Below are 20,712 nucleotides of genomic sequence, written 5' to 3' on the forward strand. Positions count from 1 at the left end.
GGGCACCACCATTCCCTTCTCTTCTTGCTAAAATGGCATGGCAACCTAACTCCAGGAGAGTGTTCACAGCTGAGATTCACAAGCAAAAACAGGCACTTTCCTACAGCATGGATGTAGGCACCTACATATGTGAGAGGTGTGGTGCTTAGCACTCATGCTTTGTGAATTGCAGTGATTTTCTAGGCACCTAAATTTTAGGCATTATGATGCTAAGCTAGGGTGACCAGACAGCAAGTGTGAAAAAAATCAGGACGGGGTGGGGGGTAATAGGAGCCTATAGAAGAAAAAGACCCAAAAATCGGGACTGTCCCTATAAAATTGGGACATCTGGTCACCCTATGCTAAGCATCACACCTAACTTTTTTGTGTCCAGCCCTCAGTGTGTACATTGTCCTTCAATACAAGGGCTATTGACCATTTGCTGTCTCTATGAATGAAGTGGAGGCTTTGGAAAAAGTTTGTGGTGTGTCACAAGATCGCTCAAGCTCATTGCTCCTTTTGAATAGAAAGCAGCACTGCAGAGCTATCACACACACACCGTTACCATCCATTATATATATTAGGGCTGTCAAGTGATTAAAAAAATTAACAATAATAGAATACCATTTATTCAAATATTTGTGGATGTTTTCTACATTTTCAAATATATTGATTTCAATTACAACACAGAATACAAAGTGTACAGTCTCACTTTATTTTTTATTTCAAGTATTTGCACTGTAAAAACACAAAAGAAATAGTATTTTTCAATTCACTAATACAAGTACTGTAGTGCAATCTCTTTATCATGAAAGTTGAACTTACAAACATAGAATTATGTATAAAAAACTGCATTCAAAAATAAAACCGTGTAAAATTTTAGAGCCTGCAAGTCCACTCATTCCTACTTCTTATTCAGCCAATCACTCAGACAAACAAGTTTGTTTACATTTGCAGGAGATAATGCTGCCTGCTTCTTGTTTACAATGTCACCTGAAAGTGAGGAAAGGCATTCTCATGGCACTGTTGTAGCCGGCGTCACAAAATATTTACGTGCCAGATATGCTAAAGATTCATATGCCTTTTCATGCCATTCCAGGGGACATGCGTCCATTCTGATGATAGTTTATGCTCAATAACCATTCAAAGCAGTGCGGACTGATGCATGTTCATTTTCATTATCTGAGACAGATGCCACCAACAGAAGGTTGATTTTCTTTTTTGTTGATTCGGGTTCTGTAGTTTCTGCATTGGAGTGTTGCTCTTTTAAGACTTCTGAAAGCATGCTCCACACCTCAATCGTCTCAGATTTTGGAAGGCACTTCAGATTCTTAAACCTTGGGTCGCGTGCTATAGCTATCTTTAGAAATCTCACATTGGTACCTTCTTTGCATTTTGTGAAATCTGCAGTGAAAGTGTTCTTAAAATGAACATGGGCTGGGTCATCATCTGAGATGGCTATAACTTGAAATATATGGCAGAATGCAGGTAAAACAGAGCAGGGCACATATAATTCTCCCCCATGGAGTTCAGTCACAAATTTCATTAATGCATTATTTTTTTAACGAGGGTCATCAGCATGGAAGCATGTCCTCTGGAATGGTGGCTGAAGCATGAAAAGGCATAAGAATGTTTAGCATATCTGGCACATAAATACCTTGCAATGCCAGCTACAGAAGTGCCATGCAAACACCTGTTCTCACTTTCTGGTGACATTGCAAATAAGAAGAGGGCAGCATTATCTCCTGTAAATGTAAACAAACTTGTTTGTCTTAGTGATTGGCTGAACAAGAAGTAGGTCTGAGTGGACTTGTAGGCTCTGAAGTTTTACGTTGTTTTGTTTTTCAGTTGTATGTAACAAAAAAACCCAAAACAAATCTACATTTGTAAGTTGCACTTTCACAATAAAGAGATTGCACTACAGTACTAGTATGAGATGAATTGAAAAATACTATTTCTTTTGTTTATCATTTTACAGTGCAAATATTTGTAATTAAAAATAATATACACTTTGATTTCAATTACAACACAGAATACAATATATATGAAAATGTAAAAAAAATCCAAAATATTTAATCCATTTCAATTGCTATTCCATTGTTTAACAGTGCGATTAAAACTGACATTAATTGTGATTAAATTTTTTAATTGCAATTAATTTTTGGAGTTAATCACGTGGGTTAACCACGATTAATCAACAGCCCTATTTATATATATAAGAACTTTGTTACTTTCACACAAATCATTGACATGATTGACTATAAAAGCACCTCGGCAACTATTGTAGCCTATGGTGTCAAGGCCTGACTTCTTAAGTCCTCATCCTGCCGATTGTGGGGATTCACACAAGTGCAGTGATCCCTGAGTGTGGCTCAGATCATAGGATCGACACCCAAGGCCTGATCCAAAGCATGTTGAAGTCAATAGAAAGATTCTAATTGATTTCAAGGTATTTTGGACCCGACCCACTACAAGAAGACCTAATACCAATGCCTGCTCATTGACTCCAAGTAATGTCAATACACCTTCTCTTATGCACCAACTCTTCATGTTAAAATACCTTGGGATAGATTATGTCACTGTTGCATGCTAAAACCCCTGAACACCACTCCAGCAGCATAGAGGAGGCATTAATATGCCACAGTGGGCTGTGGCAACTTCTGTCAGCACAGGCATATTGCAGAACCACAAGGTGTAGTTTTATGCTTCCCCCCACCCCACAAGCTCCAGCACAGAGAGTCTTCCAGTGGTGGGACTGGAGGTGGAAAGCCCATAGCATGTGGTGCTGTGAAGATGCTAGGCTGAGCTGCAGTCCATAGCTAGCCCAGGTTGGGGTGCTGTAATAGTTAGGGGCCCCCAGATCAGCCACCTTTGATTATCCACCCCATGGACTGCATCTCCTGGGGTTTTTTAAACCCTTGTGGTTTTAATTTTGGGGTGGATGGTGTGGAGTTGAAAATCTTGAAAAACATTATCCCACATTATGGATTATAATGAAATCTGTAAGAAACCACACTCTAATTATTCACTGTCCTTTCTTAGGAGACCATCCCAAAGTAAGCCCAAATGTATTGAGTAATATACGGGTCTGCCATTATTAAAAGACCATCTTTATGAAGCAGCCAGTTCTTGTCAGTCTCTTGAATGGTCACTGTTTCACTGTATTTCCTTTAAAAATTCATTTCCTCTCTCTTTTTGTGATGAGTGCATAAAAGCCCAGAATTTTGAATATTGCTTTTTTTATATAGTAGTAGCTTTTAAATGAGCTAAATAGATTTTCCAGTAATTTCATTTTAAAAATACACAGTGTTCCTTAGCTGGAAGATTGTATGATGAGTTTCAGCACAGAACATAATTTTACAATCAAGTTACAGTGATCTGAAAAACAGGAATTTTAATGATTTATAAAGCTCCTGAAATGTTAATTGAGTAGAAAGTTGTTCAGTTTAATGTTGTGTTACCTGTCCATTTCAAACCCTTCATTTTAGGGACTTCGAATGCCAACTAGCACCAAAATTCTTTAGCAAGTGTTTTATCTCAGACTGAAATACTGTAAAGCTACACTACACAAGTTGGCACACTGTTTATACCTGTGTAGACTAAAATGGTCTTTTCATTAATGGTTATTTAGTTCTACTGACTTGTAATTAGAGCTGATCATTTTTCAAGTATCTCCAACTCCCATGTCAAATTAATCTTTTATGGTTTGAAGAACTAAACTAAAGTTACAAAGTAAATACCATTGCTGATGGTGAAGCAACAAAATATAATGCAAAGGCAGTCATAGGAAGAAGGCAGTACATTATGCCATGTATCAAGGGCAGAATTTGCCTCATACTACCCACTTTCTAGTTTGGATTGAGTATGCGTACTTTACTGCACTCCATCGTCTTTAGAGATATCTTCATATTCAAGTATCTGTGTCTGTCTGTGTACAACACATTGTATTCAATACAGTTTCCACCCGCTCTAACAGGACCATCATTAATCATTTCCAATAAACTAACCACTGGGATATTCAGTTTCTCAAGGCAAAACAAAAGTACATTATTCAATGAGATCTCCTTTTAAACCAGGTCCAGATTACAAGGAGCTGGATGTTCATCTTCGGAGGATGGAGTCTGGATTTGGCTTCAGAATCCTTGGAGGAGATGAACCTGGGCAACCTGTAAGTAGTTTCTTCATGGCTTTCTATTTTATAGTTTCAGTATCTTTGTAAGTGTCAGAAAAATATCACTTCGTACAGTAGTCATAAAGGAATGGAATTTTATAACTCCAAGTAAAAAGACTTTTTCCTGTTCATCCATTGAAAAAGACAGGTCTCTCAAACTGTCAGCATCTCCACTTAAAATATGTCATTGTGAATCATTTTGTATTAAGTTAGGAAGAGTGCACTCTCCGATCTTTTTTTAGAGAACTGACTGCTATTTGGCCCTTTTAATTATTGACTTACAGAGAACCATTGGCTTCCCTGAAAGATCAAGTACTGAGTTTAACCAGGAGATTTGCATCAAATTTTGTATGAGCATGCGTGAATGAATACCATGCTGTACTACAGTAAGTCAGTGTAGATACAAACTGTACACATATGGAATGTGTGGGATTAGCGAGTACTGTTAATTACCTCATTCATCTTTGGGAACACAAGCACTACAGGTGAAATCTGGACACTGAAGCCAATGGGAGTTTTACCATTGACTTAATTGAGTCATGTCTTCACTCATGTTTAAATCTTGATTTGAGGACTTCAGTAACTCAGCCAGAGGTTATGGGTCTTTTATAGGCATGCATGGGTGAAGTTCTGTGGCCTGTGATATGAAGGCAGGCAGACTGGATGATCACAGTGGTCCCTTCTGGCCTTAAAGTCTATAAAATAAATCCACTGTAAATTAAGTGCATTAATTATCTACTAGAAAATATCACAGCGTCTCATATAGTGAAATAACACTGAAGAGTATATTAAAATATGTACCGTGGACACAGAATTGCTGCCTACATGATAAATTGCCATTATCTCATTCCTTTGACCACTTCACTTGCTCCCTGTGCACTAATCCACTTCCACCTCGATTTTTTCTAAATTCAAAATTTCTGAGCAGCTTCAAATAGATGCCTTTTCTAAATAAAAATAATAAAAAATATAAACCACCTAGAGAACGGTTTCCTTTTTTCTACCCCAATATGAAATTTCCCTCAAAATGTTACCTGGTCTAAGGCCCAGGCCATTTCATTCTGCACCAGTGACAGGTTTAAGAACCAATAACTTCTGATGCATCAGGCATGGAAATGGGAGATTTATGCCACTAGGAAGGGGACATCCCCACCTTTCCAAAGGGGCATCCAGCATGTGCTTCTAGCCTTACAAGGCCTCAAAACCTTAAATAATGACATAATTATTGGACTCATTGGCTTTACAGGTGGAGGAATCATAGATTCATAGGACTGGAAGGGACCTCAAGAGGTCTACTAGTCCAGTCCCTTGCACTCAATACACAAAACAGAACACACATACAATTTAAAAAATTCTCTAAAACCTTTTAATATCCTTTTTTGTAAAATATGTGGCATATATTCAGTATATGATTGGGTGGTGGGGCATATGATTTCTTTTTAATGGAACCTATTTGGAGTGACCTGCATGACTCAGTCATAGCTTTGCCACTCAAGACTGATGTAGTGATCCCAAACCTATATAGATAAAACGATATACCATAACCAACTATTTATTCTATGTTGCTTGCATACAACAGTGACATGCTTCTTAGAAAAATCTAAATATGGTTTGAATAAATATGGTCATTTATTCAAATCCATACAAAATAAAATGATAGCCATTAAAATGTTAACACTTGTCCTGTGGTGGTATCTGAGAAACCAAAATTATTTACTATATTTCAAATAAGAAATAAGTATATTATCACATTTACCACTATGGAGCAAGTATTGATAAGAACATAATAATGGCCATACTAGGTCAGACCAATGATCCATCTAGCCCATTATCCTGTTTTCCAATAGTGCCTGCTGCTGGATACTTCAGAGGGAATGAACAGAATAGGGCAGTTACTGAGTGATCCATCTCCTGTCATCCAGTTCCAGCTTCTGACAGTCAGAGACTTAGGGACAACCAGAGCATGGGGTTGTGTTCCTGACCATCTTGACTAATAGCCATTGATGGAGCTATCCTCCAGGAACTTATCTAATTCTTTTTTTAATCCAGTTATAGTTTGGGCCTTCACAACATCTCCTGGCAACAAGTTTCACAGGGTGACTGCGCTTTGTGTGAAGAAATGAAATATTGATAAATGTGAGAAATATCGACATTTTAAGGGTGCCTTCTGTATATTGAAGTATATGCATCATATTCTAAAAGCAATACACCATATACTGACAAACACAGAGACCATATTTTGGCATAAATACATTGGGGAGAAATTTTCAAAAAGCACCCTAGTGAACTGAAAGCCTAGATTCTATTTTCAAAAGCAATTTAGTAGCCTAAGTCTCATTGAAAGTCATTAGGACTTAGTCTTCTCAATGCCAAAGTTATTTTTGAAACAAGGCTTAGGAGCTTTTAAAATTTTTATCTATTACCTAGAGAAAGTGTCATCACTCAAACAACACTCAAAATCCATGCTGTCTAGGATGTTTGTCTTCTGTTTTCATCATACAAACTCCGCACTTGTGAAGAAGACACACAACTTCTGCATAATTTGCATTCATAATAAAACATATTTCAAATCTAATTTTTCTCTCCTTTGCTGTTCCCTTCTCCCCCATTCACAGCTCAACTGCACCCACCCATGCCTCTCACCTCTAAACAAGGAGAGGCACAGCTTATGTTTGTCCTGCAAACCCCCTCACTTTCCATGAAGCAAGCAGTGAGATACTTTGAAATTTTTTTTTCAGCTTTCCTGCTGTGTACTCAGGTAACAGAGAACAAAACAAGACTTTAATTGCCTTTTGTCTTTGTGGTTTTGTTTCTAAAAAGGAGTATTAGATTCAGCATAAGGGAATAAGTTTCTGTAAAAAGCAAATTCCACATAAAGTTTTTAAAAGTGATGATGCGAACAGTTTAGTAGGACCGTAACAGAGTTTGCTTCAGGGTGTATAATCCATTTGACACTAGTATTTTGAAAGAACAGATAGGATTGGAGTACTCCACTTTACTTGCTTGTGAGCACAAAGACTCTTTAAAGTAGAGCGGAGGAGTTACATTTAGACACCTCTGCTAGATGCCAAGTACGCCAACTCCAATCAGTGTCAACTCTAGTCAACTCCAAATATCAGTATCCAAGACTATACCCCTATGTGCATCTACCACATCTGCCATTGACTAGCAAGGAGTTTAAGATATGCTTCTACTGCCAGTGAACTGTAACAGTTACACACTCCAGACACACATACCCCATATTGTGCCTAACTTACTCTGGTGAACCATCAATGAATGTGGCCAGATATTCTGAAATTGTCCACCGCACTCAGATATTTAGTACTTTTCCAGACAGGGAAAATATTTTGGATGCATTCATACAACTTGAACTCAGCATCATGAACCCATCAGTGAAGTGGATAATACTAAGCCCTTTTCCTCTCCCACTTCATTTTACATATATTATTTAATTAAACTGTACAAGGAATCTATAAAGAAGCCATTTACAGATGGGGAAAATGAGAGAGAAGTGAAATGGTGTGCCAAAAAAAAAAAATAATCACAGCGGGACTTAGTGGCAAAGCAGGGGTTAGCAGCTAGGAATTTCTGGCTCCTATTTTCATTCTCAGACCACTAGGCCAAAACACTCTCTCACAAATACTGTTAATCGCAACAGGTCAACATTGGGGAGATTGTTTCAAAGTAAATTTTATTACCATCAAGCAATAGCTGAAATTAATGGTTTTCTCTGTGATCCATCTCTTATCTCCGATAATTTTGTCAGACTGCCCCGGGAGATATTCCAGTCAGTCTCATTCTGAAAGGATGACACAAATGTCATTAAATGCTTGATATTTTTCAGTTTGTTTTTTGTTTGCAGAGTTTATAACTATTAAGGAAATCAAGTAGTCATGAGGTGAGAGACACTAGATAAAAAACACAAAACAAAGAAAAGGAATAAATTATTGATTTTCAACATAGGAAAATGTTTACAGCGGGTCATCTCCAGGTTCTAAACTAGGATCCATGTTATTGCATATGGCTCCCATTATGTCAGAATGTGACTTTTTTTAAGCAACCCAAGCCCAGCATTCACTGCACGCATGTGAAGCAGCGCACCTGTGCAGAGCCCCATTGAAGTAAACAGCTGTAATGGCTGCCATCTTGGCTGACACACGAGGGACTGAACTAGGGATTTCTATAGCTAAAAGCCTGAGTTGCTATAGCTTGAACTAAAGACGCCTCCCCACCCCCACTCCCGTAGCTGTGGCCAGTAAAAGAATTGTATCGTTCTGCGGATCATTTGTGGCAGAGGACTGTACACTGAGTGGTGGGTTAGATGGGCACAGTGAATTGCAGGATTGGAGCTTAAATGTATTAATGATCTGTAAGGGAGTGAACAAAGAGTAGCAAAATTTTCAGAAGAGACAACATTATTTAGCGTAGTCAAGACTAGAAAAGACTGTTAGGAGCATGAGAGGAACTTTAAAAAGCTAGATGGGCCACTGCAATGGCAGATGAAATACCACATTGACAAAAGCAAGGTAATGCACACTGGAAGAAATCATTTTCCGTACTTCTAATTCTAAACTAATGGTGGGATCACTGTGGACAGCTCAGCGAAAACCTCTGCTTACTGTGCAGCTGCTGTCAAGATACTGTTCAGTGCTTTATCTGCATAAAATCAGATTTAAAGCAAATGAAATATATTCAGTATACAAACCCAGGAGCAAGTTTTCCCCCATAAAAATCTGCCATGCTACAATGAGTTCATAGATATTTCTGTTTTAGATAACTAGCTACAAATCCTTGCTCTGTAGAGACACAAAAACAAAATGTTTTGAGACTACTTTGTGCGAATCTATCTCAGTGCAGCCTGGGGTTGCTTTTTGTTGTCCAGTAAAGGAGCATAAATGTATATTTTATAGCTGGGTTTTGCACAAAGTAGTATCCAAACCTTTTGAGGTATATTCTTTCAGCCTTTTGAAGCACAGAATGGAGTATTTCAAAAGAAAATCTCTGGTAACTCTGCTTGGCACTACTCAAATGGTATCTAAGAACATCAGGAAGAAGGAGAAAGCTGTGGCTTCCTCCCCTCCCCATACATTTTGGAAGCAAAAGATTGCACCAGGGGAAGGCCAGAGAGAGAGAGGAAAAATCTGCAAAGTTCCCCACATGAAGTTTCCTCTGAAAACTCTTCCATTAGGTTTGCAGAGGTTTGCTTCCAGGCCCCTTCAGACCTCTGTGTATCCATCAGAGGCCAAGACCACCCATACATTTGAGCATGTCCTCCATCTAAAAACTCCATCTGCACAGAAAAAATTGACATTTGTCCTCTTCTTCTCTTTTTGCCAATCAGTTACTCCTTAACTGTTTTTTATCAGCAGAAATGCCTCATACAGCAACTTTCTTACCAAAGGATCCCAAAGTAGTTTGCTAACTAGGGATCATTTCAACTCACTACTGAAATTCAGGTAAACACCTTTGCAATTAAATATATCAAACTATTTTATAGTACACAGCAGTCAGGGAACACAGGTGGACAGAATATAGATTCACATATTTGATGGCCCAAAGCAACCATTATGTTCATCTAGTCCAATGGTCCCCAACCTTTCAGTGTGGCGGGCGGCAGACAATTAACCTCTGAAGAGCGCAGCTGCCGGACAAGCAACCGCTGAAATGCCGCCGAGAAGCAGCATCATCAAGAGGTATCGCCGCCAAAATGCCTCCAAGAAGCGCCAACACCAAGAAGCGTCGCTGTCAAGATGCAGCGTCATCAAGAGGCATCACTGCCGAAATGCTGCCGAGAAGCAGCGGCATTTCAGCAGCGATGCTTCTTGACATTGCCACATCTCAGCAGCATTTCGGCAGCTGCTTGTCCAGCAGTCACATTCCTCGGCAGTGGGGCGCTTCCTTGTCAGTCGGCGGGCGCACATAGATGCCCCGGTGGGCTCCATGGCACCTGCGGGCACCGCGTTGGGTACCATTGATCTAGTCTGACTTCCTGCATAACACAGCCCATAGAACTTCACCCAGTAATTCCTGCATCAAACCCAATAGCTTGTTGTCAAACTAGAGTAGCTCTCTTAGGCCTTGTTTACACTACTGCGGTAAATCGATCTAAGTTACGCTACTTCAGTTATGTGAATAACGTAACTGAAGTCGACGTAGCTAGATCCACTTACCTCAGTGTCTACACTGCAATGTGTTGACAGGAGATGCTCTCCCGCCGACTTCCCTTACTCTTCTTGGGGAGCTGGAGTACAGGAGTCGACAGGAGAGCGCTCTGCCATCAACTTAGCGGGTCTTCACCAGACCTGCTAATTCAACATCGCTGCATCGATCATAGCAATGCCAATATAGCCGTAAGTATAGACAAGCCCTTAGACACACACTCTTGATTTAAAGATTTAAAGTGTAGTTGGCCAGTGTTGCAGAATTCTAGATGCTAGAATTCTAATGCTAGAATTCTCAGGTTTATCACCCCATCTCTTGTGGAAAACAGAATGGCATCTTTAAATGATCCTGAGTGATCAGGGTTTTGGTTTTAAGAGCAGTAGCACAGTGCCACCCAATGCCTTGTGGGAGCATTAATTAAATTTTAACTGAAAGGGAAAAAATGCTACCCAGTGAACCACCAACAACACCTTGAATATATTTAACATTCCCATTTGTTTCACTATCTAGATTTTGATTGGAGCAGTAATTGCAATGGGCTCTGCAGACAGAGATGGTCGTCTACATCCTGGTGACGAGTTGGTGTATGTAGATGGGATCCCAGTGGCTGGCAAAACCCACCGATATGTGATTGATCTCATGCATAATGCAGCCCGAAATGGGCAAGTGAATCTTACTGTGAGAAGAAAGGTGCTATCTATAGGTATGTTAATAAAAAAGGGAAATGTGGAAAAACTAACCAAGGGCTGTCAACAAAGGGGGCGGTAATTTAGGTAATGCTTTTTTTTTTAAAGAAAAAGTTTGAATAAAAACTAACTTTATTATAATTTTTTTATTATTTAAAGAATTAAGTCTTGGAAAACATTTGTCCTTCAACATTCCCTGGCAGCGTTTGTAAGGCAAATATTGCAGTGTTGTGCCTCTTTCCTAGAGAACCAGGAAGTAACAGTGACAATCCTCCTGTAATGATCATGAGTGACTCTGTGTTTGTTCCATACTGTGTTCTCCTGTATTGTCCCTACTTGTGCAATTTTAGGACCAAAGGCTGCTCATATTGCTCATCTGAGTGATCTCATTGAAGTCATTGGTGTGAGTAAAGCAAGCAGGAACAGGCTTGCAGATTATAAACTCTTTAGGGCAGGAATTCCTTCCATTGCTTTGACATGTTATGAGCCCAGTCCTGCTGCCATTTAAGTTAATGGGAGTTTTGCCACTGACTTCAAAGGAAGCCATCTCAAGTCTTTTAGTGCTATATAAATAATGACTAGAAACAGGGCAATCTGGTTTCCCATTCCAAGCAAAACGTGCAGAAGATAAACAAACAATTCATAGTGTAAAGCAAATTAGATAGACAAGATGGGTGAGGTAATATTTTTTATTTGACCAACGTCTGTTGGTGAGAGAGATGAGCTTTCAAGCTACACAGAGCTCGTCTTCAGGTCTGGGAAAGATACTAAGAGAGTAGCTCAAAAGCTTGTCTCTCCCACCAACAGAAGTTAGTCCAATAAAAGATATTACCTCCTCCCCTTTGTCTTTGTAATATCCTGGGACTGACACAGCTACAACAACACTGCATACAGCAAATGAAACATTTTAAATTCTCTCAGTCTTGATCATCTAAGGCAGGGGTGGCCAACCTGTGGCTCCGGAGCCACATGCAGCTCTTCAGAAGTTAATATGCGGCTCCTTGTATAGGCACCGACTCCGGGGCTGGAGCTACAGGCACCAACTTTCCAATGTGCCGGGGAGTGTCCATTGCTTAACCCCTGGCTCTGCCACAGGCCCTGCCCCCACTCCACCCCTTCCTGCCCCCTCCCCTGAGCCTGCCATGCCCTCGCTCCTTCACCTCCCCCCCAGAGCCTCCCGCACACCACAAACCTGTTGATCGGGAGGTGCGGGGAATGAGGGGGAGGGGCTGATTGGAAGGGCTGCCAGTGGGTGGGAGGCGCTGGGAGCAGGGGGTCGAAGCTCATGGGGGCTGCTGACCTATTACTGTGGCTCTTTGGCAATGTACATTGGTAAATTCTGGCTCCTTCTCAGGCTCAGGTTGGCCCCCCCATGATCTAAGGTGTTATTGGTAACACAGAGAAGGAGACTTTTTCTAAATATCTCCTGGCAGCAGCTATTTAACAAAAGTTTTTAATGAGCGAATCTGTTTTCATTCAGTTAAACTCTCTGCTCATGTGAATGAAGTTTAATAATGTAATATAACCCTTAGAACAGGCTCATCATTAGAGCACTTTAATGAGGGATCAGAAATTAGTAAACATGTCGTCGGCCCCTTCTGTCTTCTCCCTCTCCATCCACCAAGAGCCCTTCCTCTTTCCCTGCTCTATCTCCTTAGCCTTTGCCTTCCCCTCCCTGCCCACCCTAGCAGGTCAGCAACCTCATGCTCCTAACCCACTTATTGTTGTTCGTAGTCTCCATTCCCCATCTCTGGCACGCTGTCAGGTCACTCTCAATCTTCCCTATCTTGGGACTGACTTTTTTCTGTTAACCACTCTAGAATCCTGCAGCCAGAAATCTTCCCTCCAACCTGGCTCAACGCCCCCTAGGAGCTCCCCAAACCCTAGGAAAATGGCCAGTTACCAAGGTAAAATATTGAACACGTGGGGGATTCATTAGTTTCCTAAGGGTTAATAAATTTTATCAGCCTCTATGGAAACTGGACTGTAGGCAAGAATAATAATTACAGGAGTTAGTACAGACAGCGTAGTTATCATCCTTTGGTGGCTGCTTGCCTTACAGTATGTAAGGAACTTTTAAGAGTTTCTATTAGTCACACAGGATTCCTGAGACGGAAATTGAACCAAGCTAGTAAAACATCCTGAATTATTATTTAGCCTTGATAGTGACACACTGAGAAATATAGTGTATGACTCATTGTTTAACTGCTTATGAAGCTGTGCAAGTGTTTAGATTGATGTGATGTATTGAATGTTGCCTTTAAACAAAAATGTAGCATTATTTACATGAACTGAAAAATACAAAATCAGTACAAAGGTACTGGCATACATCTTCACCTAAGGCTGATAGGGTTAAAATGAAGTTCTCAGTTCTGAGCATGTGCAATATGGAGAACTTGGGTTTTCCTTATATTGCTGTCAAAAAAATTTTACAGCAAATACTAGATTTGCAGAAACATTTTTCCTGCAATTTTTACTAGTCTTGCAGCTTTGTTATTCTTTATTTTCATACTGATGCACAACATTAAGGTCATGATCCTGCAAGTTATAACATGCAGGAATAATAGTCTACCCACATGTAACTTGCAGAATTAGAACCTATTTTACTGTATATCCAATTTCAAGTTAGTGTGACTTTTCTATTCTTTTTTCTATGCAATGGATCAGATTCTCATCTAAATTAAACTAATGCAATTTCATTGTAGTCAGGGGGGTTATACCAGCTTGACTGAGAGGAGAATATGCCCTTCAATATGCCATAGTGAAAATATTCTTAATATAAGCAACAGTCAGAAATGTGCAGGTAAAATGTAAAGAAAACTAAATTTTGAAAAGAAAACCATAGAAAGAAATCATTCTTTTAAAAAAAAAAGGTGGAGCCTTACATAACAAAGAAAAGGTTAATTTTGAATTGGTATTTTTAAAAATTGACATTTACACATATGTTTGTACTTTCTTGGGTTGATCTGTTCATGTCCTGACTCTGAATGACTTTGGGGTTGTGGAAATCAGGCATAGAAGTGATCAAAAAGCTTGCCTTCCTCTAAGAAAGAAAGAAAGAAAGAAAGAAAGAAAGAACAAGTCTTAGGCAATATTGGGTGAATAAAGGGATCAGACATAGAGGAAAGGCCTTCGGAAGAAAAGACATCCTCAGATGGTCCCAATACACACACTCTCAAACTAAGAGTCAAGACTAGGGCTGTGCAAACCTCACGGGGTTCAGGTTTCAAACAGAGCCTAGCAGTTTGATTCACAGGTTTTAGAAAAATGCTAGCCTCCAAGGGGAAGCCCTCACCTCCAAGTTTCAAGGCCATCACACCCTTGCTTCTTTCTATGTTTTCAAGGATTTTGCTAGGAAGTGGGATAGAAATGAGGTTAGCTAGCTTCTGAAATGGGCAGACAACCTCAGCCCATCCGCATAAACCATTTGCTAGCACAGGCTGGGGTTAGAAAATGTCATCCAAATGGGCTTGAGATTTAATGTGACTATTTTGCACAGCTCTGCCTCAGAATCTTTCTCAAAAACAGAGGTAAAGAATTACCAAACTTGAGCTCCTGAAACCTGCTTGGTTAGAAAAAAGTAATGTTTCAGAGGAAATAGAAATTAAAATGCCATTTCTTTGCAGGCAGAGCAAGCAAAAAAAAATTCTGATGCATATGTTTCAGAATAAAGAGAAGAAAATTGAATAGCCATCTAAAATTTGCTTTTCCTGCATTTTTCTACTTTTTGTGTAGTTAATGGGAATCTCTAGCATTCATTTATAACAAAGCCCGCTCCTGATAATGCAGGGCAGTAAGATCATTTTCTTTTTGTTGAAGCCATACTGACATACACAGTATACATATACAGAGTCAACCTTCTAAAACATGACAGCCAGAAAATGTGATCTCTCTTGTCTTTGACTATGGCATTTAGTTGCAGATTGGGTCCAATAACTCTTGGAGATTGGTATTCTAATGTAGTGGCACAATAATTGTTTGGTTTTCTTCCTCATTACTCTCCCTAATCACTCTATTTCAAAGTTGCACAAGGACTGTTAAAGGACCTGCCTGAGAAAATAACAGCTTGTCCTTGGATCCTGCTTATTTTATTCAGAAAATAGATTTCAGACTTGGAAGTTTTAACTTGTAAACTCTTTTGGGGGTGGGGAAAATGTGAAGCTTGTCAGATATTTTGTAGTATGACTGCACCACTATAACTGCTAGAGACAGAAAACATCCATTGTATATTTATCTGAAACTACTATATTTAAACTGTGAAAGGCATGATTCATCTGAAACAAAAGGTCTGCAATGAATATAGGTACATTTCTTTCCATGTACAAGCGTCACTTAATTATTTACAGTTACTGACTGCCAGCAATGTTTGTAGAGGAACTGCTTAATCCCACAAAATTTCTCTTCCTCTCTGCTTTTACAAATTATAAAGCCATAGCTGAAAGGTTAATGGACTTCATTTTCACTTTTGATCATTTTAACTCTGCATGTAAGAGCATCTTTAAAACTTCTAAATGAGCATTGTAACTATGGAGGCAGCAACAGAATAATTACTTGTGATTATTTTTCATTGTATTGCTCCTCTACTCCATAAACATCTTTTGAGTATGCTAATCAATTTATAAGAGGAAAATTATAAAGCTAATCCAAATTACTCTGTATTAGCTGCCTGCTTAAATTCTTTTAATCCGAAGAAAATAATTTAGTATTGGATTAGACAGCCAATTTTCCCCCTAGATGACAGATCAGCTAATTGAATAGTTCTTGTTAACTTTCTTTGCTGTACAGCTTTGTATTGTTTCTTACAACAGATTCCTCGCTTCTCTGTGGAGCAGAATAGGAGTTTGTGTTTATGTTTGCTTTTATCTGATTTCCCTTGAATACTTTGCATAATCAGGTAGATTCCAGTTCTTTCACATCTGTTATGTTTCCTTTGTTTAGCATAAACAGTCAGTTGTATTCATGTTGCATTAGCAAAGGTAAGTAACTGATAAAGTCACTGAACAAGTTAAACTGTAATACTTATATGATTTATATTTTAGGAGACCCTTGCCCAGAAAATGGCAGAAGCCCAGGTTCAGTGTCTACACACCACAGTTCTCCTAGAAGTGACTATGCTGCTTATGCTAACAGTAATCATGCTGCATCTAGTAGTAATGCTACACCACCAGAGGGCTTTACTTCACACAGCTTACAAACCAGTGACGTTGTCATCCACCGGAAAGAGAATGAAGGGTTTGGCTTCGTTATCATCAGCTCTTTGAACAGACCTGAATCTGGATCTACAATAAGTAAGTAACGTCCTACCTACCACCTGTTGTTTCTTCAAGTTTGCATGTAGTGAAAAAATCAGACACCTAATACCGTATATGTTTGTCACTTGTCTGGCAGCACAGCTTGTAGTTCTAGGGCTTGTCTTCACTACCACGCTACCTCGGCGCAGCTCCAGCAACGTAGCTCACCTGGTGAAGATGTGGTATGTCGACGGGAGACTGCTTTCCCATCAACATAATTATTCTGCCTCAGCGAGAGGCGTAGGCTACGTCAGCAGGACAGCGTGTCCTGCCGACATAGCGTGGTGTAGACACCGCTTTAAGTTCATGTAACTTACATCGTTCAGGAAGTTGCTTTTCTCACGCCCCTAAGTTACGTAACTTACATCGACTTAAGAGGTAGTGTAGACAAACCCTAAGAGACACTCAAAGTTGCTTCCCTGGGGAACAGTCTCCCTGCCATGTTATGCATAGGAAGAAAGGTTATTCCGTCCTTTGGGGTTAAGAGTCATAGAAATGTAGGGATGGAAAGGACCTTGAGAAGACACCAAGTCCAGCCCTCTGCCCTGAGGGAGGACCAAGCATACCTAGACCATACCTGACAGGTGTTTGCCAACCTGTTCTTAAAAATCTCCAGTGGTGGTGATTCCTCACCCTCCCTTGGATGCCTATTCCAGAATTTAAACCTAAATCTCCCTTACTGCAGATTAAGCCCATTATTTCCTGTCCTGCCTTCAGTGGACATGGAGAACAACTTTGTCTCAAACACTCACTTATCTGCCCAACTAATAGGATTCAAAGAGCTCTAGCCCTCCCAGAGCCACCTATTATGGGACAGATTCTTATCAAATGTTAAATACCATAGATCCAGAGTTATACCAATTCACTCCAGCTGAGAATCTGGCCCTATTGTTATTAATACAACGTAGTGTCATAGAGTTATAATGACAACATTTATTAATGCCAGATACAAAGCATAGGACATATGCAATAAAAATGGACTCTTCACAAACACTTTACTGAACCTGCCTAATAGGATATTGCTCAAGCTACTGGAATGCTTTGTGGTGGAGAGAGATAAGGAGGGGCTGATTTCTGTAATCAATGGGACTATTCAGTGTGAAAAGGGTGGCAGAATCAGATCATTAGTGATCATAGCCCAGCTTCTGCCTCCAGAGCTGTTGTGATGGTGACTTAACATTGTGCCCTTGTATGCCAGAAGCGCCTGGCAGGGCATCAGCACCTGTAGCTTCCAGGGAGTTCAAGTGAAATTGTGGATTCTTAATACTTCTAAAAATCAAGCCCCATGAGAATATTTGCTACCCTCTTTGTGGGTTGCAGACTAAACTGAGCCCTTTCCCTGTGTCCAAAAGGCCCATTTGAACTGCTTTTTCCCCCACTTGCCAAAACTGTTTTCTGAGGAAATTAATGACAGTTCCTCCCTTTTGAGCCCCTCCAATGTATTTATCTGTTTCAATCTGATAAAATAAATGCAAGTAAAAAAAGTACTGGGAAGAGTCCTATAATCTCACAATGGAAAGTGACCATGCAAAGTATATTCACAACATTTCATGGTCAAGCATTTATAACATTCTTCATACTATCTCAAATGAACTTTTTTGTTAAATTCAGTAGGATCCTCAAAATTAATACTGTTACAAAACAATAACCAGTCAGCCAGGTATGATTCCATAGTTATCGCTTTGTTGTACATCATGGCTAACAGGAACTTCATGGTGGCAGATGGGAAAAAACAATACTCCTGTTCCAAAACCCAGGTCACTAGTCAATGGAGTTAATGGAGAATTTCCTGTAGGTAATAGGGTGTATGACCCACAGTAGAGTCGTTGTGATTCTCTCCAGTAGAGGGCAATGATATACATATATACTACACAGTTAATTACAATACATTTTTAATTATAAAGAATTAATTGAAAGGTAGTCTCAGAAGTGTAGTGAGAAATATTTCAAATGCAACCCTTCAGGAGACAGTAAAGAGCAGAGTCAAAGTGATCAAATTCCCTAGAACAAAAATGCGTCGCTACTGGAAATTTGGCATTAATTGAAGCACTTCAAGAGTAGATGAAGAGGAGGGTCAGATGTTGAGATGAGAAATTAATTTATTAAAATAGTAATTGTATTAAATCTCTGTGAACTTGAGCAGTTTCCAGATCATGTCCATTTTAAAAAAAAGTGCACAAGTGATAAAATGAAGAGAAACATTCCCTTTCAATGCTTAGATTAAGTAAAGGATCTTGAAACTGTGGTGAAATAAACAACTGAAAAGGATACAAGATAACACTCCAATCAGTAATGGAAGCAGGTTACCAATCATTTAGATCCACTAAAATTTTAATAGGGAAGCATTAGCAACCATCCGGTTTTTACACCACATATTTATTCGGACAAAGTGATTAACACGTTTGAGCAAGAGTGCAAAGCGTACTAACAGTATGAAAGTATTAACTAGATGATATACCACAGTATTACACAAAGCATGGCTTGGATCAATATTTAAATGTATGCAGTAAAAATGTTAATGTATTCATTTTAAGCCAACCAAGATAGAATTAAAACCCTTCAGTGAAATAGGTCAGGAAGGGAATAGTCTGTAGTGTCAAATAGTCATTGCCTCTAGTTTTATTCTTTCAAATAAAGTGCTGTGTTTTATGGTCAATTGGGAGAGCCAGTGCCTAGAAAAAGAACAATCCAAGGAATAGTCTCATTGGGCATAATCATCAGGGTGATAGAGGGGCTGAATATTTTCTACATTTAATTATGGTTTTCTGGCACGTGCTTTCTCTTAATTTTTTTCTTCACTCTGTCAGACTGGACTGTAAGGTTTGACCATTTGGAAGTGTAACATTAATAGAGCAATGATAACATTCTCCTTAGTCTAGAAGTACGTGTGTGTATGGCAGGGGCGGCTCCAGGCCCCAGTCTGCCTGCCGTGCTTGGGGTGGCAAAATCCCTAGAGCCGCCCCTGGTGTATGGGTGTGTGTGGATATATATATATTACACATACACTAACCCTTTTAAAACATGTGCTGATTTTTTCGCTGATCACTTTGAGGCAGATCATGGCCCCACTTGTCCAGCTGCAAATGGGAGGAAGGGCCCCATATGTCCCTACACCAGCTATGCACATTGTGTGTAGTTAAAATTCTGTTCTACAACAAACAAATTACTGTAGATCCCGGAGGAACAACTACTTGGTCATATGTAGTAGTGTGAGTTTTAAGTGCCATTCTATTGTAAATTGATCAAATAGATTGTATCCTTATCTATAACAATGCAGCACATTATTAATTATTAATTTTGTGATGATGATGGTTATTATTATTATTATTATTCCAATGCCATAGATGTTGGGCCTATGGGCCCTGATTCTCAGGTCTCAGCATTTGGGACAGGACCCAAGGACAGTGAGGAAAAGATGGCTTTATGGCACCTTTGCTGCTCCCTAATTCTGGGACCAGTGTAAATTAGAAGAACGTGAAGGCTTTTGTAATTTATATCTAGCTGCCCTGGGCCCTAAAGGACCATTCTAGCACCAGGAATAGCCAGAGCTTCTCCAGTCAAATCCCTTTTCCCGTCACATCCCTTATCATGAGGGCTCAAGGGAGGATTCCCACTATGCTGTTCCTGTATAGCCAGTTGGGCCTATGTTACAGTCCCTTTGCCTCAGCAAGGTGGCATGAAGGGACCAGTGTACCCCAGAATCAGACCTACGGTTCTTGTTCCAAGCAGTTTATAATCTGAGTTGCATTTTCTCATGAAAATCTTTAAAAGAATTATCTTTGGTGCTGTTTGTTTACCAGACGTATCTTTGTTTTGTAGAAATTAATCAAATGCTCTAAGGACTATTTTCTACTCTTGATCTCTGCACAGAAAGAGGGCAAGATATAGCCTTTATTCAGGAACAGAATTCTTATTATATAGATTCCAGGCAATCTTTAGACCTGAGTATATTCTTGGACAAGTTGGCACTTGCTAAAACACCCAACACTCATGGCACATTTCTTCTGTGCAGTGAAAATCATAGAAATTTTCTCTCTCTCTCTCTTCTTTGGCAAATCATTGCTTGAAATGCTCTTTAATTCAATGCAGGATTATCTTTCACTAAAATACTATTCTTAGATGGGGACAGAGCTGGACTGGAGGCAGGATGTCAAGGGTAGAGTGAAAGAGATTACACTGGGGCAAAGCAGAGTAATACACAAAGTCAGCCATGCTTTAAATTCAGATAAATGAAAAATGTATAAACAAATAACCCTGTTTGACCTATATATCCAGAAGCAAATCCTTTACCCAGTGCTGAGCTCAAAGGACCAGGCTGGGCTCTGGGCAGATGTACATAGGACAGGTAAAAGACAGTAGAGCCTATTCCGGTCTTAGGAGCAATTCTGCCCCTCCGCCAGTCACTCCTCTTATAACTGACCTT

The 20,712-nt window shown here is 39.6% G+C and overlaps 1 protein-coding gene across 5 annotated transcripts in view; it reads left to right on the plus strand.

Moving 5' to 3' along the window:
• Positions 1 to 20,712, plus strand: part of MAGI2 (membrane associated guanylate kinase, WW and PDZ domain containing 2) — a 1,096,261-nt gene that overhangs the window by 1,004,138 nt on the left and 71,411 nt on the right. For 3 of the 5 annotated variants that reach the window (XM_045031437.1, XM_045031446.1, XM_045031453.1), the window contains 4 exons: positions 4,056 to 4,147; positions 10,823 to 11,015; positions 12,819 to 12,905; positions 16,038 to 16,286. In XM_045031437.1, the coding sequence (XP_044887372.1) occupies positions 4,056 to 4,147; positions 10,823 to 11,015; positions 12,819 to 12,905; positions 16,038 to 16,286 (621 nt within the window). The remainder of the gene's footprint in view (positions 1 to 4,055; positions 4,148 to 10,822; positions 11,016 to 12,818; positions 12,906 to 16,037; positions 16,287 to 20,712) is intronic. The other 2 variants (XM_045031468.1, XM_045031457.1) reach the window with 1 other exon arrangement.

Source organism: Mauremys mutica, chromosome 1, assembly GCF_020497125.1.
Source record: "Mauremys mutica isolate MM-2020 ecotype Southern chromosome 1, ASM2049712v1, whole genome shotgun sequence".
Lineage (NCBI taxonomy): Eukaryota > Metazoa > Chordata > Testudines > Geoemydidae > Mauremys > Mauremys mutica.